Genomic DNA, 23,922 nt, shown 5'->3' with positions numbered 1-23,922 from the left:
TCGTTTTTTTTATTTGGAAACTGAAAGGGTCAAGAGAAACTTGTTTCAAAAATAATGTAATAATAGTAATGATTCTGTACAGGGCTGTTATAATATTTTAAATTCAAACAAAAATTCGACTAACAACTTGGAGAGGTGCTTTGAATTGAAGGTACAGAATTCTAGATAGCAGTAGAATGTAATTGAATTCATATTTTCATTTGCAGTCCTTTTATATGTAGCATGTTTTATGTATGAAAAGTCTCTAGTGCTTAAACTTAGTAATAAAGAAAATTTTGAGGAGCAGCTAGGTGGCACAGTGGATAGAACACTGGCCCTGGATTCAGGAGTACCTGAGTTCAAATCCACCCTCAGACACTTAATACTTACCTAGTTGTGTGGCCTTGGGCAAGCCACTTAACCCCATTGCCTTGGGGGGGAAAATCTAAAAAAAAAAAAGAAAAGAAAGAAAATTTTGTCTTACAAATAAAAAATAAGGAAGAAGGTTTGGGTTGGGATTTTGTTGTTATTTAAAAATGGATAAAGAGATGGTGCATCAGTCATTGTGCCTTTCCCTCTAGATCCTTCTGTATTCACCTTATGACTGGAGAAAAGTAAGTTTGTGATTAACTGTAGGTTGATGCCCAACTTTTCAAACTGGTTGATCTTAGCACCTTTCATTTGGCCATTGTTAGTTTGTTTTTTAGTTTTTCAGTCTTGATTCAGCTTTTTAAATGTAAATTTTCCTAAGGAGTACTAAGAAGGATCAGTAGACTACCATCATCACAGTGGTGCCAGCCTTGAGAAAAAAATGCCATATTTCGTGCAAGGGCCATAATCTCAGTAGTACCGAGAAGAATATTTTTACGTATTGGGAGACTGGTTTGGAACCTTTAGACTACATTGGGAAGAAAAGCACCTTTACCACACCTGTCACAGGAGGTGATAATGGTCCCACTCTAGGTCAGAATGTAGAAGACTCGTCTTGAGAGCTTTTGAGAAGTTGCTGCCATGGCTCTGCGGGTTGGAGATTCTTCTTTGGGGGCATATCATATACCATTTCTCTTTTCTTAAGAGTTTGATGGAAATAAATATTCATTATAGGGTGTGAAAGCTGTGGTAGCTGAGAGTTATGAAAAGATTCACAAAGACCATTTGATTGGAATCGGCATCGCTCCCCTGCAGTTTCTTCCAGGAGAAAATGCCAGTTCCTTGGGCCTTTCTGGCAGAGAGCAGTTTTCTTTTTCATTCCCTGAAGATCTGTCACCAGGAGTCACCTTAAACATAAAGGTATCTGCAAGGTTTTCAAGTCTTTGTCTGTGTATCTTCCAAAGGGAAGCTGGGAGAACAGGGTCCTCCTCTCAGATCATCACTGGGCATCAGTGGAGTCTTGGGTTACTTTCTTAATTCCTGTCACACCTTTGCATTCTGACATCCTCACTACAGAAAGCCTGACCAAGGTTCTAGGCAGGGGACAAAGCAGGCCACAGATGATGCTGTAGACCCTGTAGGTTTGCATCTCCCAGGAGTTCATGGGTAGTCAAGGCTTTCCTGTACTTGTGACCTGTGTTGATAGTTTTTTGAGATCTATATTTTAGTGCCCCCAGTTAGAACCTTAGGGAGAGGTGATATAAATTTGTTTTTCAACCACTTGGTGTTGATCATCTTTTCTAATGTCACTGTGAGACTTCATGCCTTGAGTCCTAATATCATAGCAAAACTATTTCTGTGGCCGTTCTATTGTCATTAATTACCTTGCTGTCCTTAAGCAATAAGTCACATGGCTTTGTTGAATAAATTCTCATGGTTCTTCACAGGATCCTTAAATTGTATAAAACCTCCAGTTCTGATATGTCTCCTAATGTTGGTGTTGTGTGTTAAAATTTCTAGCAGTAAAAATACCGCAGATCTGTAGATGGAATTACATTTTTGTTTCACTCGTCTTTAGCTGAATTTTAGCTTTTCCTTTTATGCTGTGTGTGTGGGGGGGGTGTCCTTTGGGATCCCTTGATTTCATCAGATTACCGAAAGGGGTCTGTTACATAAAAAACACTCTAATCCCTCATTTTACTGGGTAGGAAAAATCTGTTTATACAACTTGACGGAGACCCAGGCTGTGCATGGTCGAGTGCCAGTCAGGAATTCTGGCTCATTGTAGAGTGGAGGCATCCCACAACTAGTCCTGAGGCTGGGACAAGGAAAGAAAGTCCACTTTCAGCTTCTCCCTAAAATTAAAAGTTACAGATGATTCTAGCAGTAACTAACATTGTATAACCCTTGGAGATTTGTAAAAATCTTCCTCATGTTTTATATCATTTGAGTCTTGGAGCAAAGTGAGCAACTTAGCCTAAGTTTTATCTCTGTTATATTGGGAAAGAAACTCCCCTTGTTCTCTGGTGTCCCCTGGAATGGCAGGGCTCACCAGGCAGATGCATTGTCTGCCACATGTGGTCAAAGCAAAACCTCACCTAATGCCTTCTTTTCTCCTGATGGATCCCACCCACATTTAGCTGGAGTAAATTTTGGGTAGCTGATGCACAATTGGTTGCCATGTCAGACCTACCAGATACGATGCCCTCTGGCATTGGCATAATGACCTCTGGGAGCCCAGGATTGCCTTCGGAATTAGTGGTAGAAGAATTAAGCATCTGTTTGTTGGTTTAATGGCTTCTTCTAGAATAGAAAAAGATCCAGACTTGTGGAAGACATTTGGTACCAAGAAGAGCTTCATTGACAGGGAGGACTTTAGGCAATAAGAAACATTGTCTGGCAATTTGGAGGATTTCCCATTAATTCATTCAGACCTTTATTAAAAACTGTTTACCTGGCACCTACCTTTATGGTGTTGATTCTGGCAGGGAAATAGAACATTAATAATGCTGAGGGAATAAGTTGTGAAACAAGAGTGCAGTATGCTCCAGGGGAGGGGTGAAGAAGGTTCAGAGAATGCCTTATTTAGGAGGAACAACAATTTGTTCTTAGTAGGTAATGGGTTTTTGTTTGTTTGCTTTTAAAGACAAGCACTGGAAAAGTATTCAGCGTGATTGCTTCGTTTGAAAATGATGTGGAAATTACATTATACAAACATGGCGGATTATTAAACTATGTGGCTCGAAAATTCTCCTAGTATCTACTGAACATGGATCCTTCCATAATTGGTAACTGCAAATGCCTTGTGAGATGGACCCAGGAATTCATACCATGGAGCTACAGTCTCAGTATGCTCACTTATCTCATCCATGGGTGTAAATGATTGTCAATCATCGTAGTGACCACAATGAGATCTTTCTTGATTTTAAATACTATACGAATGGTGCTATTAACATTGCTAAAATCAGCCTAAGTGTGTTGTGGAAGAGAGCTGTAAGTATGGGGGGGGTGGGATGGGGGGGATATTTTATCAAACCATTTTGTAAATAAACAAGGCAGAGTTTGAACTTGAATTGTGGTGAAGACTATTATGTAAGAGCAGCCTTCCTGCAGTTGTTTTCCTTTAGTTTTGCACCTTTAAAACTGGGTACTACTGTTTGTTGGTTTAAGAGTGACAGATTGATGTAAGAGAAGCCAAATTGGATTTTCGAATTCTGGAAGCTGAGAAGCTGGGGTCTAAATGGACATCCAGCTTTTATTCTGTAGCCTTAGAATTGAGGTAAGCAAAGCTGGCATACTTAGGTAGGTGTCTGCTTTTGTCTGGAAATAGAGTCCAGAGCTAGCTTCAGCCTTCATCCAAGGGGTACGGCCTTGAGAAACAAGGGTTTTGTGTAGATGAGGAGGGACCTTTCCAGATTGGGGCCTGCTTTTATCCATGAGGATCCAGGAGAAAGGTGAGACTAGTCTATTCCATAGTAGTCAAACATATTATAGATGTTTAGTAATTTGCTGGTTAAATTGCAAAGCATGGAATAGAATCACAGGTGAAACAAAAGTTATCCACCATTATGTGAGACTTGCTTCCAAGTATCCATCATTTACCATTAACTCACCTTTTTACTGTAGTTCAAAATCTGCAAAAGAAAAATGATCTCCGGGCTTTTGGAGATGGCCTAAAATTACAGAGTGTAAGGTGAATGAGTGGTCTAAGCAGTTTTAATTTTAATGTTTTGGTCACCTTTCGAATTATTTAAAAACATTTTCTATTCCTTTGAGTCATCCTTTTATTTCTTTGGGTCAGTTTTCATACTAATTGTTTTATTACCCTATTTGAGGGCAGCACTATTTAACATATTCTGAACACCACTCTTATCTTGCAAGCATATATTCTTGCTTACCAGAATGAATTCCTTGATATAACCCAAAGAAGTTGAACCACTTTTCTATTACCCAAGGGATTTGTTGATTATTTCTGAAGCTTTTTATAAGTTATTTTAAAATTTAAGGAATTTTATTTTAAGAAGTAAAGCTGAGTGAAAGCAAAGGTAATGTATTCACTTTGAAATATTATTATTACAATTTTAAATCAATTAACATTGCATATATAAGGAATGATTAAAAAAAAACCCTTCCAACTATTTAAACCAGTGGACAAGGACCACTGAATAACTATTGCACATAATTACCAGTGTGAGAGTTTACAGATAAGTCATAAATATATATTTGGGCGATAAAATGTCCTAGATTGAAGCTAAATGACTTTTCTTCTCTCCTCCTCCCTCCTCCCTTTATTAAAAACAAATTTTTGTCTAATAGTATTTATTTCCTCTCACTTTTAAACCATGTTTTTTCAATATTTTATCATGCTCTTGTGTATTTTTGTCATTGTATTTTTTTAAATTACATGGAGATTTGTGTTATATTGGAAATATTACACTCTAAATGTTAAAATGGCCCTGGTGATTTTCAAAAGGAAATGCTTGACTTCAGTAATTGCAAACCATTTGGTTGGTGCCATCTGGCAACGTCTGATGGAGCTAGAACTTGGACAAATGAGCTGTGCGGCCCAGAAGAGGCCGTTTGGAATTCTCCATTAGAAGTAAAGCATTTACGGACATTCTGGGTGGTTCACTGGCAGTTGTGGTGGGTCGCCAGCCTTAATTTGTTGTCTAATCCCAGGTATCTGGATCTCCTGTTTGTATAGTGGAAGTAGCAGTCCATCTTCTCAGTAAGAACTGCTATTGGCCAACTGTCCTGTTGTTCCTTTAGATGCCCCTATTTCTTGTATGAAAAATGCCTCTTGTACACTGAAACGAGAAGAAATAAAACAATGTTTGAGAAAAGGAAGTTCTCTGGATACGTCACAGAGGCACCTCAAATACAGTTGTAAAAGCCTAGCATCTGAATTTTTTTATACTTTAACCATAAATTATGCTAAGTAGAACGCCCAATTTCATGACTTATCGGTCTGCTGCTCTTTGATATGAAATCAGTGAGAAAGCTCTCTTGTTCATCCATGAATAACCACACTAACCCCCTGAGAAGTTGTAGTTGTTTATTCTCTGTGTCTGCCTTCTGAAGGGAAGAAAATGAGCTGCATCCCTGTGATTGGAGGGCAGGACTGTGGTCCCCACAGCCTCCTGACCTCAGTTGGTTGTACACGTGGCGGGGAGGGGGCATTCCTATATAGATGAAGCACTGAGACAGTTGCAGCAGCTGCCTCAGCTACCTGGAAGATTCCCCACCTTGACAGTAGCAGTGTTGCCAGCATCCTTTGCACCTACCTATGTAGTAGGGCGGAGAGAATTTATTTGGCCACTCTGTGGGTGTGGTCCCAATTAAAGGCAACGTTTTTCTTTAAGCATTTAATTTATCCTTGAGGATGGTAGGGGAAATAAAATGGACACCCTGAGCCTTCCTTGGTTTGTTTAATTTGGGAGAACAAAACAAAAACTTTATTATTTGGGCTTTTGAAATGTTTATTCCCCGAATTGTGATAGTGTTGCTGTTTCTATCCATTTGACATCTAGTATATGGCTATAGAACCATATGTATAGTAATCACATTTGAATAATTGCAAATCAATGTCTACTGTTTAAAGCCAACAAAACAGTATAACAGTTTTAAGTTCAACAATGTTAAGTATTGTATAGAAATATATCTGGAGGCAAAGTTCAATTGATGACAATTGTGCATATAATGTTACCAATGTTGTAAATTATTTTTAATAAAGAAAATTGTATTATCAATGATTTTGTTTTTTCTATTTAAAAATACTTAAGGATAGTAGAAATCCTTTTTGTAAAATCAGATGAAAATAAGCCTTAAGGTTTACTCTCTACCCCACACAACCTTCTTAGTCTTAACCTCTATTTGTTCATAAGGATCATCCAATTCTAAGAGTTTTGAAATGAGGGATCACTTAAGCCACTTGTTTCTAAATGAGGATATTGAGTGACTGGGAAAGAAATAGCGGGACTTGGGAAGGGCAGTAGACGAACACCACTGCAAAGAATTGGCTTTGAAGTCCTCAGACCAAGGTTTTGGGAAGATGATGATTCTAGCTTGGTCCTCCAACAAACAGAGGTTTTGCATTTAGCTTTCTTAAGGGCCCTAAAGTTCTAAATCCTGTAGTTCTGTGACCCCCCCCCCCAAGTGTGGCATTCTTCTATTTTACCCCAGAGACTCATAATTGTTCATTTATTTGACCAACTGGGATCCAAAAAAGTTATGTCATTTTCCAAGGTGCTGTGGTTAATTTTTTTTTTAATAAACTTAATTGCCAATATTTAAAGTCTGCAAAGTACTTTAAGCTTGTGGCTCCTGTGTGATAATATAAACCCTGTGAGATACTACAAGTATTATCCTTATTTTATTAAGAAGCAGCTTACTGTGACTTGCCCATCCTAGGCTCACAAAGCAAATGTCAAACTCCCAAGATTTAAACTGGTGACCTGGGTCATTCTTCTCTACTCATCAGCAAGGGCACCACTGAGAAAACTGTGATTGATATGTAGGAACAGTTAATGTGAGAGTTTGGTAAGAAATGACATTCCTATTAAAACCATTAGAGCTTGAATAAATGGAAAATTGTAAAATTCAAAATAAATTTTAAAAAAGACAATTGTACCCAAAATTGCTTATTCAGCGCCATACCAAACTGCCAAAATAATTATTTTTTTTCCAAGAAAAATAGTACTTAAATTCCTAAGATGAAGCATGTGGAGCAAGGCCGGGGTGTGAAGGTGGGGAACGCGGCGTCCGGGGGGCGGGGCCGGGGGAGGGAGCGGCGCGCGCGGGAAGGGCGGCCCCAGGCGGGCTGGGGGCCCCGGGCCGAGCGCCTCTGGGGTGAAAGGTCGGGCGAGAGAGGCTGAGCGGAGGAGGGGCGCCGGCCAATCCGGGTCCGGCGTGCGGCGTGGGGCGGGGACAGAAGCGCCCTCGGGGGACGTGGCCGAGCCTCGACCAATCAGAATCTCCTTCCTTTGCACACTCCGGCCCCCACCGCCCGAAGCCGTCAATCAGCGGTGGGCGTGCCCTGCGCCCCGCCCCGCCCTCGGGCTGCTCGGGCCAATCCAGGAGCGGAACTCGGAGGGGGCGGGGCCCGGCGCGGGGCGGGGGGGCGCTGCAGCCCCCCCCCCGGCCTTCGGAGCGCCCTCGGCCCCCGGCCCGGAGGTAGGTGCCCGCGCCCCGTGCCCCAGGGAAACTGAGGCCGGCCCGAGGGGAGCGCCCGCTGCCGGGGGCAGGGCGCGGAGGGGACCTCCAGAGCCCCCCGGGCCAGGCGGGAATCTGGCGCCGAGGCTGGGTCCGAACCCCGCCCCCTGAGCCCCCCTGCACCCCGCGCCTCCGCCAAACGGCCCCCGAGCCGGCGGCCTGGCCCAGCTGCCCGCCTTGGGGGGGTCGGGGCTGGGGCACGGGGCGCCTTGGGGCCCCCCACCCCTTCCAGAATGGCCTTTCCGGCGGCATGGACAGAGCCCGGCCCCGGAGTCCGGAGGCCCCGAGTTCAAGTGCGGCCGCAGCCACTTAATAAGGAGCTCGCTGTGTGGCCTGGGGCCCTTCATGCCCCAGCTGAAAAGTGAAAGCAAGAAGGCCCTCCCCCGGCCCGGCCCGGCCCGGCCCGGCCCGGCGCGGACACCGGCCCCGGGCCTTTCTGCTCGGCTCTGCAGGGCCCGGGGCCGGCTGGCCCGGGGCCGGTGTCCCCCCCTCCGGGGCCGGTGTCCCCCCCTCCGGGGCCGGTGTCCCCCCCCCTCCGGGGCCGGTGTCCCCCCCCCCTCCGGGGCCGGCTGGCCCGGGGCCGGTGTCCCCCCCTCCGGGGCCGGTGTCCCCCCCCCTCCGGGGCCGGTGTCCCCCCCCCCCCCGGGGCCGGCTGGCCCGGGGCCGGTGTCCCCCCCCTCCGGGGCCGGTGTCCCCCCCCTCCGGGGCCGGTGTCCCCCACCTCTGCAGGGCCCGGGGCCGGTGTCTCCCCCCCTGCAGGGCCCGGAGCCGGTGTCCCCCCCCTCTGCAGGGCCCGGGGCCGCAGCCCCCTCCCCGTCGTTCCAGAGCTCGCCCCACATCACATTGCCCTTGAAGACTGGAATCCCAGAGGAGGGGGAGGAGGCGCCTGAGAACCCCCCGAGGAAGTGTGTTCTCAGGGGAGCAGATGCCGGGCCCCCACCTGTCAGGAAGGGCCCTGGGGCCAGCCTGTAGGCCAGCCTTGTCTGAAGGAACTCAGGGAAACCCTCGTTAGGAATGAGCCTACCGGGTGTCCTGGGGACCAGGAAGAGACGGCATTGAGCAAAGTCCTTTTCTTCAAGGAGGGGCAGCCCGGTGGCACGGTGGGTACAACACTGGCCTTCAGGTCGGGAGGAGGGCTTTCCAATCCGGCCTCAGACACTTGACGCTTACTAGCTGTGTGACCTTGGGAAAGTCATTTTACTCTGGCATGGGGGTCCTGATTCCTCTGGCCACTGAACTGGGTGGCTCTGGAGGAGAAAGTGAGGTTGCTGGGGACTTAGCACAGCCCCCCCCAACCAAAATTTAATTCATGAGCTTGTCGTGGCCTCGCCTCCCTGATAGCATGATCTTCAAGAATGAAAGAAACATTATTACTGTATTATAATATCTAGAGAGAACAGAAACCCCAACAGAGAATCGATAGATGCCCAATATTAGGCAGGTGTCATTTTGCACTACAATTATTGGATGCAAAACAAGTAAATTCTTTGCAGTTTGAGGAAGGAGATATCTTTTTCCAATTTGAAGGTGAAGGTGGGGGGAAAGGTAGGAAGTTTTAGGGAGTGGGTGGCATTTGACTTGGTCTTTAAAGAACAAGTCAAAATGTGGAAGGAGGAAGTTCCAGACATAAAGACTAGCAGACTTGGAGGCAGTATTTTGCCAAGTGTGTTGGGGGACAGCAAATAGTTCAGTTTATTTGAAGCATACAGCCCAGGGAAGGAGGAGGGCGGTAGGACTTGGTTGGGGCCTTCAGCAGAAGGAGATCTCACAATAAGAAAATCATTGAGCTTTCATTTTCCTAAGGTAATACCTGTCAGCAAATGATGCAGGAAGCTTTTTGATTTGCTGTGGCAAGTCTTTGAAAGGAGCATGTGACCATCCCCGATGTGTAATTTTTAGGTCCACTGAACAGCACCAAGAGTTTCAATGTCCAAGAATCAGATTTCCATTCTTCAGCAGTTGCAGGGATTTTTTTCATGAGGAACTAAGCTTCTGTTTCTGGAAAATTCCAGACAAAAGCTTAATGATCACCATTAGAGGTGCTGGAGAAGGAATCCTCTAAGCATTGGGTGGACGGGCCCTTCACATTATCATGATTCTGTGATTCTCATTCAGAGATGTATAGCTTCTGAAAACTGACAGATCTTTCCAGGAAACAAAACAGGCCATAAATTAGATTTTTAATTTGCATGACTCTAAAAATTATCCTAGATCACTTCCAGTGCCTAAGCCACCCAAATAAGTCACTCAGTAGAACATTAAGCTATTTACCAAGATATGAAAGGCCTTAACCTATTCAAGGACAAAGAATATTTTAATCCCCAAAGCAGACTTCTTTATACTGTATGGAGTAAACAAGGGAGATTATTTAGCTCATTTCTGACAAAAGAAACCCCTCTGGTTAGAAAATAAACAAGGAAACTTTTTTAGTAGTATCAAAGAAAACTGGATCCACAATCCTGATCTCTGGTTCAGTCTTAGGGATAAGTGGGAAGAACTGAGATGTTCCCACAGGATCTCTGTCACACCTGTAACTGAGACCAGAAATTCTATCTGCCAGCCTTCATCTTTTTTAAATTCATGTTTTTAACTTGTGACAATGTAAATCACCCTGGGAAAAGCCACCCTTTAATCTGTTAATCTTTCCTAATTTAGTCTAGTGAAGGGTAAGGTTATAAGGTAACCCAAGAGGGCTTGGGATAAAGGTGGGGGCAGGATCTGCTTTGAGAACAAGGTATCCTGATGGCCTGCTCTGAGCCTCTTTCTCCATCTGCCTCCCAGACACCATGTCCGGCCCGGAGCATGAGCCTTCCCAGGACCTCAGCAAGCCTGCCTTCAGTGAGCTCCAAGCCTCAGCCCTCGTGGAGTCAGTGTTCGGGTTAAAGGTGACCCAGATCCAGCCTCTTCCCAGCTACGATGATCAGAACTTCCATGTGTGTGTTCCGAGGGCCACTGAAACAAATGGCAGCCCCCTCGAGTATGTTCTCAAAGTGAACAACACTGAATCCAGCAAGAACTTAGACCTGGTTGAGGTGCAGAGCCACATCATGATGTTTCTGAAGGCAGAAGGCTTTCCAATTGCCTCTGTGCATCCCACCAAAGGAGGCAGCCTGACCTCTCTGATGTCCATAGGTAAGCGGTGACCCATCCCTCGATGGCCAGGACTACCCATGCAAATCATGACAGAAGGAGCAGGGGACCCCACTTTGAGGCTTCTGATTATAATACGGTCAGGCCAGGGAATTCTGATGACCAAGGAATTTGTTATGTCTCTTATCTACTTCTGTAGACACAAGTTTAGAAGAGACTTGATCCCTGCCCTCAGGGACCTTATAGCCTAGCAGCACTCATAGCCAGGCACTAGCGGTGGTACCAAATGAGATGTGATGGATTTTTGCTGTGAGCAGAGCATTTTGTGAAGACCATAGGGGGCTTCCTTACCAGACCTGGGTCCTAAAGGTTCCTGCTGGTCAGTTCTGTAGCACGCTGCACTCTTATCTAGTTCTCCAGCCAGCTAAATAAAATGATTGCCTAATTCTAGGAAATCGAACTGAACACGACACTACTCCCCAGCTTTCTCAATTCTGTGGTTAGAATTTGTGTCATTAAAAGCAGCTGAGGGGCAGCTAGGTGACGTAGTGGATAAAGCACCAGCCCTAGAGTCAGAAGTACCTGGGTTCAAATCTGGTCTCAGACACTTAATAATTACCTAGCTGTGTGGCCTTGGGCAGGCCACTTAACCCCATTTGCCTTGCAAAAACCTAAAAAAAAAAGTTAAAAGCAGCTGAGCTTTCCCCCAAAACACGGGTGAGCTCCCTCATAAAGACATGGGCACTTTGGCCTTGTCATTGGTCACCAAAGGCTTCCAGTGGACAAAGGGGCTGCTCTGGGTGCATTGGCTGAAGGTGCTGGGTATATTTGACCCAAGATGGAGGGGCCGTGTTGCTGGCTTCTAGTATTTGGAAAGAAGGGTAGAGTGCAGTGGGGTGATGCCAAGAGGCAGATTGAGGCAGGGTATCCTAGAAGGCAAGGGTTACCTTGTGAGGGTAGAGAGCTGCCCATCATTAGAAGTAGATGAGACTAGATGGTCAAGGCATCCTTAGGCTAGTAGGTGACCACTTAAGCCCACCTAACACTGGTTCTACAACTGGTGTGATTCTGGAACTCATTAAAATTATTTTGAACAAGGTCTTTTCAGCACTGATGTGACTTCCTAATAACCCCTACACTCTATCCATGGAAGGCAGCTTACTCTGACCAGATCTACACAGTGGGGGTATCTGATAATCTGGAGTGAGGAGATGTGCTTCTGGACTCCCCTAGGTCAGGCCAGGCTTCTCAGAAGAGATACATCTCAGGACTCATCCAACTAGGCCATGTCCTGTACTCCTTGAACCCCTCATTGTGCTCACCAGAGGGGTTTATATTTTAGCCCAGAGAGATCAGAGGCCATTGGAGTTGATTGATAAGGGGAGTCCCAGGGTCAAATCTTCACTCAAGGAAAATTACTTTGGCGGCAGGGGGGAAGGTGGACATGGGTTTGGAGAGACCAGAAGGCTAGAGACCCATTTAAGAGCTGTTGCCATAAACTATAGCCCCGTCTTGGTCAGAGCCTGGGGTAAAGTAGGAGACCTGGAGAGGTGATGACAATGCATTTTGAGAGACACAGAATGGAAGAAATGGAAGCTTGGGTCATAGGACCTCAGTATTTTCAGTAAGAGGAGAAGGGGAGGGAGAGATACAAGAGAGGATGTGGGGACCTGGATGATGGAGGGAAGACAAGCTAGGGTAATAGTGAAAATCACCCCCTGGCAGGGACAGTTCTGGTGTCTGGATGGAAGGAACCTCAAGAATGGAATTAGTGCTCTTTTTTGAACGTGAATGTGTTTCCCCACTCCCAATCAATGATATTTCTGTTGAAACATTCATCAGGCACAATTCAGTAACAATTGTGTATACCATTAAATGTGCATCAGATGGACTTGCTCATGGTTTTTATTATCTATTCCAAACTTAGCAACTGTCACAAAACAAACATTTTTGATACAGGAATAAGAAGAAAAAACAATCACAGATGAAGCTTTTTATTTATCTTTGGTTTAAAAACCATGTTTGCCAACTTCAGGATAATAACAGGAACTCCCACTGCCTCAGTGACCCCTTTGGACTCTTTTTCTCTCTGTATTCTGGGTTTGTTTCTTTTCTTATAACTGTAACAACTGGACCCGACCAGACACGCAGATGAAACTTCTGCTGCCAGAGACACAATTTTGAAAGGATGGATTTTAAAGTTTTCTCAAAGAAGGGAAGATCCTGAGTGATTGAGGCAGGGCTCACAGAAACCCCTGCTTCCCAAAGAAGTGATCTAGAGAATGCCGGCAACGACCTCCTCCCTTATCTTTCTACCTTTTTACAGGTGCACCTGCTGCACACACCTTGACAGCAGCCTTGAAATCTAGGAGAAGTGGGTTTCTATAGCAAACCCGCCTTTACTCTTGTACAGTGGATATAAGTGGATAGAGAAGATGAGAGCCCTCAGTGATCATTGTTTTGTTCTTACTAACCCTTGGACTCAGGTCAGGAAAAAGGCAGCTTAACCTAAGCTCTTATGGAGCAGAATGGACAGGTCTTCCTCTTGTGGATATGTAAAGAGCCTCCCAGTCTCCTGGAGAAATGGAAAAAGGAGCCAAATGATCCTTTGATTGACAGTACTTGGGGGTGGAAGCCAGGAGAAGGAGGGAGGCCCTGCAGGCAGCAGAGGGGGTATTGGTTGCTGCCTTGGGGGCCATGAAGGGAATGGGGTATGGCTGCACAGACCCTGGACACACGTATTTCTGCACATCCCAGGTTCTTCTCTTTATCACTTGCACCCTTTGGCCATAGCCTTGATAACGAGAGAACCTGGGTGGTACCTTCGGACATCTACCCTGAGAGGGTGACGGGTGTAGGGATGGACAATGGGAGGACAGAAGCCTAGTTTTCTAAGAGATGATGTAGTTTATGGGGTGCAAGTCTAGCTGATCTAGACCTGAAAAGGTAGCATATTCTTCTTCCTTTTGTTAGTTAAGGGTCCAGTGAGGGCTACAGCTGATGAGAGATCATTCATTAGTGGTTAGAACCAAGAGTTGAGGAAGGCAGTTTAGGAAGGCTTCCACCATCCTAATGCCTGTCTTCAGGGGCTCTGACCCCTCTCCCACAGTGATTCAATCTTGTTTGCATCCTAGGCGTGCTGACACAAACCTTCCTCCCAACAGCTCCATGAGGCATGTGGGTGCAAGGATCACCATGTCCACCGATGGGGTTTGCTGCCCTTTCTTTGCAGAAAGTCCACAGCTGGGCCAGTCCCAGGCTAATTGTCAGACTACTGTATCTTGTAGAGACTTTGGGGCTTTGAGTTCTATAGACTTGGCCTTCCCTGCTTTCTAGTTTATTTTCCCATCGTTTAAAAAAAATTTAACAATTATTTCCAGGAAGATTAGTCTTTGTCTTAATAAAGAGAATATAGAGAACTACTATAGAATGTTTTATGGTGTGTGAAGTCTTGCAATGGGTTGCTGAGGTGGCTAGTGTTTTCTCCCTATTTTAAGATGAGGAAATGCAGCATCATAGACATTTAGTGATTTATTTGCCCATGGTCACCCAGGTGCCTCTGATGAATCAGAGTTGAGATGTGAGCCTCCTGAAGTCTTGATCATCTCTCTCCATTCACTAGACAGTGGCTCTGGGACCAAAAGTTACTTGGTGAGGCTGTTCACTTACCTGCCAGGAAGACCCATAGCCCAGGTTCCCGTCACTCCGAAGCTCTTATATGACGTTGGCAAACTAGCGGCCCAGATGGATAGAAGTCTGGAGGTAAGGGCTAAGCTCATGGGTGGTGCTCTTCTCTACTAGGTTCAGCCTTGTGGCTTTTCAGTCATTCACCAGATGATCACTGGGTATGTATTGTTAGATACTTGGGGGTAGAAGAGGAGCTAGGTCAGGGGCCCCTCCAGAAGCATCCATCTCGCAGGAAAGATAAGATGTATAAGCAAAACTTATAATGCAAGGTATAAGGTGAAAGTGGAAGTACTGTGTGGGAGCCTTTCATTGAGGCAGGCTGGCTGAAGGGGGCTGTTGTTACCTGAATTGGACCTTGAAGGATGGGGAGGAACAGAGGTGGATGTGGAGAGAAAGCCCCCTGAACCCAGAGCCTGAAAAAGCTGGTGCATGTTTGAGTCTGGTCTGGCTGCAGTTGGCCGGTTTGTGCGTTTGGAGAACACTGAAGCTGATGCAAGATGTAAGGAGGAGGAGCTTCCTAACATCAGAGTTGTCCTAAAGTGTGATGGAGTTCTTCAGACAAAGGTGGGATGACCCCCAGGGGCTCTGGGTAGCTGCTGAGCTCTCTTCTCACTCCATGAGTTTTTAAAATTCTGCTGTCTATAGAAACTGGTATTTATTGGTATTGAAAATACCCATTTTCTGAGGCCATTTTAAAGCTTTTTCATTTATCCTCATTAAACTTCATCCTTTAGATTAGACCCAGCATCCTAGTCTGCCGGACTCTTTATATTATCCGGCAGTTTGGCTGTCCCACCTAGCCCCTCCTAGTTTTTCAGCTATCCATCAAGCAATAAGTATTTATTAAGTGCCTGCTGTGTGTAGCATGCTGAAGGAGCATAAACAATGCACAGAATATTCTCTAGTAACCAGGAGTTTATAGACTGAGATTTTAGGTCACCAATAAATTTTATATTCTAACTACATATGGAATAAATATGAAGAGAATAAATCTAAAATACAAAGTAGTTTAATAAAAGGTAGCTGGGGAGGTTGTGGGTAGAAAGGTTTGGAGCAGGAGGGGGTCCTTGGGTGGCATCTTGCAGGAGGCAGAGGTGAGGAGGAAGAACATCTGAGGCACTCCAGCTCAGAGAGGTCAGTCTGACTGAATCACAGAGTTGAGTGGAAGCTGAAAGGACTGGTCTCGCATCTGTGCTTTTTTCCAAGTCATTGATAACAATGTTCTATCATTAAAGGCCCAAGACAAATCCCAAGGAAAACCTCCTTCCAGGTTGACATTGAACCATAAATATCTCTCTGGGTCCAGCCAAACTCAAGCTCTGAGCTGATCTGAGGGAGTCATCACTAGGCCCACATCTCCACATTTTGTCCACAAGCATACCAGGAGAGACTGGTTGGTCCTTTGTTCTCAAAGACCACCACAACATCAGGGAGATGATACCGTGTCAATCACATAAATTGGATTTGAGGGAGGGGGGCTGTGCTACGTAACAAGCCTCACTTTCTCCTCCAGAGCCATCTGGGTCCAGTGGCCAGATATGGATCAGGACAATTAGAGATAGTCCCCGATGTGAGGCAATCAAGGTGAAATGACTTGCCAAGGGTCACATAGCTAGTGAGTGGCAAGTGTCTGAGATTGGATTTGAGTTCCCATCCTCCTGATTCCAAGGCCAGTGCTCTATCCACTGCATCACCTAGCTATCCTGAATGGTCTGCTAAAATCTAAGGTATGGTATGAATTGTTCTGATGAAACCCTTCTGGCTTTTGGTGATTATAGCTTCCCATTCTAAATAAATATAATCTAAATATACATAGCATTGATGAGGTAGGAAATATACACATTAGCCCATTTTCACAGATGAGAACACTGAGGCTCTTAGAGATTATGACTTCCCTGGGTCCACAGGGTAGTTATGTGTCCAAAGTACCACAAGAACCCAGGTCTCTTGACTCACAAGTCCACAACATCCTGCCTCTCCGAACCCATCCTTCAATAATTTTTCCAGGAAACTCACTGACCCATAGTTTGTCCTTCCTCTTTTTTTAAAAATCTGGACATTTCCCTCATTTTTTCCCCTACCATTCCTCTCCCACTCACCATGGTGGGACATCTACCTGTGACCACAGCTCAGCAATCCCATTTCTTTCAGTACAGTAGGATACAGTTTGTCCATGGTTAGTCCCTTGGATTCACTTATCTTCCCTGAAGACGGGTCCAAATCCCAACTTTCCTATTTCTTACCATATACTACTATACAGATAAATCTTTAAGATGAGGAGGTTGGGTTATATGATCGCTCATCTCCCTTTTGTTTCTAAATCTCGGATCCTATAAATTTTCTACCTTCTCATTCATCTCTGCCTTAAAATCCTCCATCTCGGGACATACCTCCTTTTTTTAAAACTTTCCCTGGCATCCTCCTCCACAAGAAGGATCTCTTCCTCTATATTTCCTTGAGTACTTTGGACCTCTTTTGTCTCTACTGAATTCCACCACGAAGAAGGATCCAAGTGTCTTTCCCCTCTCAGCTCCCCTAGCCCCCCACTAGACTGCAAGATCCATGGGGTTGGAAAGCACTTTTCATCCCTCTTTTCATCTCAGTATTGACCATGCTTGTGTGGTTTTTCCTTAGAAATTCCATCATCCCAAGATGAGAAGCCTGCAGCGAGGGGACTTCATCTGGAACCTGAGAAATACTCCTCTTCTAGAAAAATATATTCATGCCTTGGGACAAGGCAAAAACCGAGAGATGGTAGACCAGGTGCTCCAACGCTTCAAGGATGAGATTGTGACAAAGTTAAGCCATTTCCGAGAATGTGAGTATTTCCTGCTCTTGGGAGATTAGCCCCCAAAATTAGTGATGACTGTCATCTCTATCCAGGGCATTAAATGGTTATTAGACAGGAGGAGGTGGTGAAATGAGATGGACAAGGTTTCCCCAGATACCGGTTGTCCAAAATCTTATGAATCTGTGGTCTCATCATTCCTCCTCTTGCCCATTCAGACTGTGGCCCCTCCCCTTCCCATCTGCTTTAGCTCTTGTCTTCCTTTTTTTTTTTTTTTTTTTTTGTTAGGTTTTTGCAAGGCAATGGGGTTAAGTGGCTTGCCCAAGGCCACACAGCTAGGTAATTATTAAGTGTCTGAGACCGGATTTGAACCCAGGCACTCCTGACTCCAGGGCCGGTGCTTTGTCCACTGTGCCACCTAGCCGCCCCTAGCTCTTGTCTTCCATACAAGACATGCCCAGTGGGACCATCTATTTCTTCAGATGTGTGCCGAAACATACCAGGAGAACCCCAAGAGGAAAATAAATGTCTAGCTTTGTGAGGCTTTCCACCATCCCTGGGCCCTGGGGCCAGAGTTCTTTGTCAGTCCCTGTCTGGAACCGAATTTCACTTGGATCCAAGATCTAGCCTTTGCCAGGACCAACCCAGGAGCCTCTCCCACTGGCAGGGATATGCTTTGTGGCATGGCCAGTGATGGGGCCCAAACACAGGACTCTGGAGGGCAGGTGAGGGGTGCAACGTTCCTCCTCCAGTCATGCAAACATCTGCCATTGTGTCAGGATGAAAACATCTTCTCTCAGGCAGATTGTGGCCCCTAGGGAACTGATTGAATGATCTTAAAGAGGGGCTCTGGCCAGAAAATTCACCACTCCCCCTCCTCCCCAGTGATCAGTGCTTGTCTAGATTTGGAAGGGTCTTCATTGCTGGGCCCACCCAGACCATCCATCTATTGTCCTAGGATCAGCTTGGTCCTACATCGTTGCTATTTTTTCAGTAATGTTTTATAATGGCATTATTACATGTTAGTTGGAGAGGGTAGGGGACATATTCTTAAATAAGGTAGAAGTAATAAGGGCCAGACAAAGTGCTTTGAATAAATCACAGGAAGGATTTCAGTGGCAACTGAATGCCCCGAGAACTTCTGGAATTGTGCATCTTATTGTGCCCAAAGCACAGGAGGGTATAACTGCACCATGTACTACAGCCTTCAGGGAAAATGGAGTAAAACAGGGATTCCAACCCTTGGCTCTGGAGCTGCCTGAGGGTGAAGCCTCCAGATTTGGCTCCTGCTCTGGCTCCCCTCCCATGACTCAGGCCTCCCATTAGAGGATCCTCCCCTCCCATTACCACCATCCATCAGCATTTGTCCCACAGGAGTGGTGTTAAGATTTTGGGGTGAAATCAAAATTATTCTTCACCAAGAGAAACTCGGATAAAATGCTCTCTAATCTTAATTTCCTTTTTGAATTTCTGTGGAAATACAATTTATGATTTTTTCAAATATCAGCTTTCTGTGAAGTTATTTTTCTCTTTGCTTTTAGTGGTCATGCTCAGACCATCCACATTCCTTTAGTTCCCATCTCTTGGCTGGCCTTTCTGTACTCAGGGCTGAGCTTTTGTGGAGTATTATTTCATTTTTTCCTGACTTTTGAAAAAGTGTGAATGATCTTAGTGAGAGTGAAAATATAGAAGAGAAAGGGCTTAACTCCCTTTCTGTTGCCCCCTGCCCTATTTCCATTGGTTTCATTGCTCATTGCTCTCCTTTCAGGCATCAATCATGGGGATCTGAATGGCTATAACATCTTGGTGGAGGCCAGCAGCGAGGCTTCTGGAGACCCAGCATATCATGTGTCTGGAGTCCTGGACTTTGAGGACATGAGCCAAGGCTACTACGTGTTTGAGTTAGCCATCACCATCATGTATATGATGATAGAGAGCAAGGACTCCCTTGCCGCAGGTGGCCATGTGCTAGCTGGCTTCGAGAGCGTCATCCCACTGACAGCTGAAGAACGGGGTGCTCTCTTTTTACTGGTGAGCAGTCGATTTTCTCAGTCACTCGTGATGGCTGCCTATACCTGCCAGCTCTACCCCGAGAACAAAGACTATCTCATGATCACTGCCAAAACAGGCTGGAAGCACTTGCAGAACCTGCTCGATGTGGGTCAGAAGGCCGTGGAAGACATCTGGTTTGAGACTGCCAAGTCCTACACAGCAGCCATATAAAAACATCACCACAAATGAAGTGCTATTCAAGCACAAGATATTAATTAGGATTCACAGTAAAGGCAGAAATCCACATTTCTTTGTTACACAAAATAGGTTGGGAATTATTTGATTGGGCCTAAGTCTTCATCTAGTTTCATGATCGATCTATGAGACATGAGTTAATTGAAATGATTTTTATATTAATAATAATGCCATGGAACATAGGATATCTGTGGAATTCTCACATAATCTAATTCTCATGAGATTAAGGTACTTTTTTTTAAAGATTTTTTCAAGGCAATGGAGTTTAATGGCTTGCTCAAGGCCACACAGCTAGGTAATTATGAAGTGTCTGAGGTCAGATTTGAACCCAGGTACTCCTGACTCCGAGGCTGGTGTTCTATCCCGTGCCACCTAGCCGCCCCTCTCATGGGATTAAGGATAGAAAATACTTCATGAGGAGGAAGGAGCTACCCCAACACTAGTGATGTGACCATGAGTTGGACAGTGAGCACCCTGTTGTACAAAATGGGGGAAGATACCACCATGTCTGCCTAAATTGCTTCCTACTCTGAATTCTGGAACTCTTGTCTTTAGCTGTGAAAGGTATAATAGTATTACTCCATTTAAAAAATGAAAAACTGAATGTATAAATATAACATTTTCAGAAGACAGATCAGGGAAGACACAATACACAGTACAATCTGTGTTCGTTTGATCACAAGACAAAGCCTGGACCAAAAGGAAAAGAAAGAATATGTTCTGGTGACTAGCACTAGTGAGGTGAACAAAAGACATTATGTATACGAAGATGTAGCAGAGAGCATCACCATTAGAAGGCCATCACATACAGCCATGGGAGAAGTCCATAGAGGATTATAAAAGAGTTTAGACCCTGATAAAAATATCAAGGAGCCGGACTGGATTTCATACATTTGGATGTTTTGGGTTTTGGGGGTGTTTTTGCAAGGCATTGGAGTTAAGTGGCTTGCCCAAGGCCACACAGCTAGGTAATTATTAAGTGTCTGAGATCGGATTTGAACCCAGGTCCTCCTGACTCCATGGCCAGTGCTGTATCCACTGTGCCACCTAGCCGCCGCCCCCCCCCCCGGCCTTTCTTCTAAGCTTCAATCCCAAAAAATCTGTTGAACAATTTATAGATTAGAACTGGGAGGGGCCCTGAAGGCCAGTGTCACCTGAAATGCAGCAAAATATGTCTTCCAACTGAATGTATTTCAAATGTCTCTTAAGACTTGTGGCATTAAGCAGAGAAGCCCAGGCTTTAGCATCAGAGGGCCACATTTTTTTCCTACTACTTACAACCTGTGTGACCTTGGGCAACTTGGCTCTTCTCTAGATCTTGGGTTTCTTCATCTGTAAAATGGAAGGGGGTTGCTTAGGCTAGATGATGTTTGCAGTCCTTTCCCAGATCCTTTGGAGAGCCTTGACACTTCCTACCTAATCCGTGAAGGTGGTTTTTGTTTCCCTCTGATCCATTCCAGTTATTGAAGGCAGTACCATCTCTTTAATCAGCTCCCCTTCTCAAAAAATCATCAGCTTCCATTGCCCACAGGCTCTTCCAAGCTCTTCATGGCTGGACCTCTGATATTTCCATATAACCTTGTCAATATATTTCTTCAAAAGATTCTTCTCTGAGAAACATGAAAAGATTCATCATCTTTGCCGCAGAGGTGGGATGCTGATGGGATGCTGATGATATGCTAATGGGCTGCTAATGTTCTCTGAGTGTGGAACATTATATAGGAGATCAATTTTTTCAATATTTTACTCAGTTTTATTGAAATTTTTTTCTTTTCTAAAAAATCTTTGTTATAATTCTTTGTTGTAAACCTCAAAGCACTAAATAAATGCTATTTACATTATTTTAAGTAAAGATACTTTATTGATGAGGAATCAGGGTGAGGAACCAACACCGATCACAACTGGTCCAAGACTTAGTAGACAGGACTTTATGAGTTTCTGTGACTGAAAAAAACTTCAACAACTGAATAGACCACTGGCAAAGCCCAGGCTGGCTGGTGCTGGAGATAGCCACTTGTCACTCTTAACCATCTGGTGTTAGCCTTTCCACCTCAGAAATCCACAAACACTGCAAATCAGGGCTTGGTTTATTGTTCTAGTGTTATCTGGCCTTAAGAAAGTGAGAAAATAATGTTTATTAAACTTAAATGTGTACATTTAGAGGGTTGGGGGCAGTTCACTGAGCTTCTCTGACCTCCCCAGCTTCCTTTAAGTCCCAACTAAAACATTTTATGTATACTATTTGCACATTGGCTCCCCCATTGGACTGTGAGCTACCTGAGAGCTTAGAATGTGTGGTATCTTCCCTTCTGTGCCAGGCACGTTTAAAGCCCCTGAGCCAAGTTCAGCATCTATAGACTATGTCATTGAATAACAATATAACAAGGACTGAGCCTTGTCGGCCACCCAGGATGGTTCTGGGACCCTTCCTTGTATTGGGATGGGGTCTGTCTTCATCCTTGTATTCCTCAGTACTTGCACGGGGTAGATGCCTCAGGGATGTCTGTTGGGCTAAGTGCAGGAGGATGTATCACCATGTCTGGGACCTCCTGGACTGGGCTGGGCTGCTTTCACTTGGGTTTGGCCTTTGTCCCAAAGCAATTAGGCTGGTTAGACTTAGAGCCAGAGGCCCAGGTTTGGGGAGGTAGGTGTGGCTGTATTGTGATCTAGAACCAATTAGCCTGGAGAAGGCCAGGAGAAACTGGACCATCTGAAAGTATGGTTTGAGAAAACAATGTGACAGAGGGACTAGAATAGAGAAAACAGAAAGAAATAAAAGTGATCTGTGTGAGAGCAGTCCCAGTGGTATTCAGTACAATGGTGTCACAACTGAGGAGCCGGCTTCCAAAAAGACAGGATGGGAAAGGGAAGTGTCCTGCTCACCCCAGGGAATGTGCAGGTGGTCTTTAAATAGTTGTGGTGCATGAGGATGGGAAGGACCATCAATGGGCTGTGGAGCTGGGCCTGGAGTGCCCTCAGAAGACACTCACTAATGGGCCAAAGCAAGGTTGTCCCCATTCTTATCTGGGTGGGTTCGAGGAGAGGCAGAGCTGGTGGAGAGATGAGCCTCGGGCCTTTACCTGAGCTGGGGGCCGTGGAGCAGGGCCCATGAGCGAGCACCTGCTCCAGACCCTGCTCCTGTCTCTGCCTTGCATTCTTATTCTTTGCTCCTTGAAGGTGAAGGAGATCAAAGAGAGAAGTGCCCTGGAACACTTTGGAAGATCCGGGGCACATACTGAAATTCCTGGGAAGCAGACGGAGGAGTGATGTTGCCAGCTCAGTCCTTGGCCCGCCACAGCTGGCAGCCGACCTGGCGGGGTGAACACTACGGCTCTGGGCACTGCTTTAAGTCTGGGTGTGCACTCTCAACCCTTCACACCCAGTCTCCTTATATAAAAGCTGATTGATGTCAGGCGTCACGAGGGAGGAGGGGGCTGCTCTCTGGCGGCCAGCAGTGGGGGGCACAGGAGGCTGCTGCGTTGGAGAAGGGGCCCCGCCCCCGGGGGTGCCCTGGCACCCCGGGGAGAGCAAGCTCGGGATCTCGGGGCCGGCATGCCAGCTTCACCCCCGGGGGGTCTAGGGGCCTCCCCAGTGGGAGTGCGGTGGCGCGGCCACACATGGCCGCGTGGCCCCTGCCGCGCCTCCGTTCTCTGTGGGGTCCCGCCTGCCCGGCTTGCCGGCCCTGCCCTCCCTGCCCAGCCCCGGCCGCCCGGGCCGCTGCCCCTCTCCGCGGCCCCGGCCCGGCCCGGCCCTCTGCCCCTCTCCGCGGCCCGGCCCGGCCCTCTGCCCCTCTCCGCGGCCCGGCCCGGCCCGGCCCTCTGCCCCTCTCCGCGGCCCCGGCCCGGCCCGGCCCTCTGCCCCTCTCCGCGGCCCCGGCCCGGCCCGGCCCGCTGCCCCTCTCCGCGGCCCGGCCCGGCCCGCTGCCCCTCTCCGCGGCCCGGCCCGGCCCTCTGCCCCTCTCCGCGGCCCGGCCCGGCCCGGCCCTCTGCCCCTCTCCGCGGCCCCGGCCCGGCCCGGCCCTCTGCCCCTCTCCGCGGCCCCGGCCCGGCCCTCTGCCCCTCTCCGCGGCCCCGGCCCGGCCCGGCCCTCTGCCCCTCTCCGCGGCCCCGGCCCGGCCCGGCCCTCTGCCCCTCTCCGCGGCCCCGGCCCCACCCCCGGCCCTCTGCCCCTCTCCGCGGCCCCGGCCCGGCCCGGCCCTCTGCCCCTCTCCGCGGCCCCCAGCCCCTCTCCGCGGCCCGGCCCGGCCCGGCCCTCTGCCCCTCTCCGCGGCCCGGCCCGGCCCGGCCCTCTGCCCCTCTCCGCGGCCCCGGCCCGGCCCGGCCCTCTGCCCCTCTCCGCGGCCCCGGCCCGGCCCGGCCCTCTGCCCCTCTCCGCGGCCCCGGCCCGGCCCTCTGCCCCTCTCCGCGGCCCCGGCCCGGCCCGGCCCTCTGCCCCTCTCCGCGGCCCCGGCCCGGCCCGGCCCTCTGCCCCTCTCCGCGGCCCCGGCCCCACCCCCGGCCCTCTGCCCCTCTCCGCGGCCCCGGCCCGGCCCGGCCCTCTGCCCCTCTCCG

At 47.2% G+C, this 23,922-nt stretch overlaps 2 protein-coding genes across 3 annotated transcripts in view; both read left to right on the top strand.

Moving 5' to 3' along the window:
- Window positions 1-6,082, top strand: part of IREB2 (iron responsive element binding protein 2) — a 35,112-nt gene extending 29,030 nt beyond the window's left edge. The window contains exons 21-22 of the mRNA XM_074232504.1: window positions 1,084-1,269; window positions 2,996-6,082. Coding sequence (XP_074088605.1) covers window positions 1,084-1,269; window positions 2,996-3,106 — 297 coding nt within the window. The 3' untranslated portion in view covers window positions 3,107-6,082. The remainder of the gene's footprint in view (window positions 1-1,083; window positions 1,270-2,995) is intronic.
- A 1,407-nt stretch (window positions 6,083-7,489) lies between these two features.
- On the top strand, window positions 7,490-21,203 carry HYKK (hydroxylysine kinase). 2 transcript variants are annotated; one of them, XM_074232502.1, is made up of 5 exons: window positions 7,490-7,521; window positions 10,342-10,692; window positions 14,273-14,412; window positions 16,972-17,155; window positions 18,894-21,203. In XM_074232502.1, the coding sequence occupies exons 2-5, from the start codon at window positions 10,347-10,349 to the stop codon at window positions 19,346-19,348; spliced, it is 1,125 nt and encodes a 374-aa protein (XP_074088603.1). In that variant the 5' UTR covers window positions 7,490-7,521; window positions 10,342-10,346; the 3' UTR covers window positions 19,349-21,203. The 2 variants fall into 2 exon arrangements, with proteins under 2 accessions (XP_074088603.1, XP_074088604.1); XM_074232503.1 differs by lacking the exon at window positions 7,490-7,521 and adding an exon at window positions 8,355-8,660.
- Window positions 21,204-23,922: the final 2,719 nt, after the last annotated feature.

This window comes from Macrotis lagotis, chromosome 4 (assembly GCF_037893015.1).
Source record: "Macrotis lagotis isolate mMagLag1 chromosome 4, bilby.v1.9.chrom.fasta, whole genome shotgun sequence".
Lineage (NCBI taxonomy): Eukaryota > Metazoa > Chordata > Mammalia > Peramelemorphia > Peramelidae > Macrotis > Macrotis lagotis.
This window is presented reverse-complemented; position numbering and strand designations above follow the sequence as displayed.

What these genes read in the sequence shown, in the direction of transcription:
- HYKK (XM_074232502.1), top strand. Translation starts at nt 10,347, where the DNA reads ATGTCCGGCCCGGAGCATGAGCCTTCCCAGGACCTCAGCAAGCCTGCC. An exon ending in GACCTCTCTGATGTCCATAG is followed by an intron (nt 10,693 to 14,272) that starts GTAAGCGGTGAC and finishes TCCATTCACTAG; the next exon opens with ACAGTGGCTCTGGGACCAAA. An exon ending in AGATGGATAGAAGTCTGGAG is followed by an intron (nt 14,413 to 16,971) that starts GTAAGGGCTAAG and finishes GTTTTTCCTTAG; the next exon opens with AAATTCCATCATCCCAAGAT.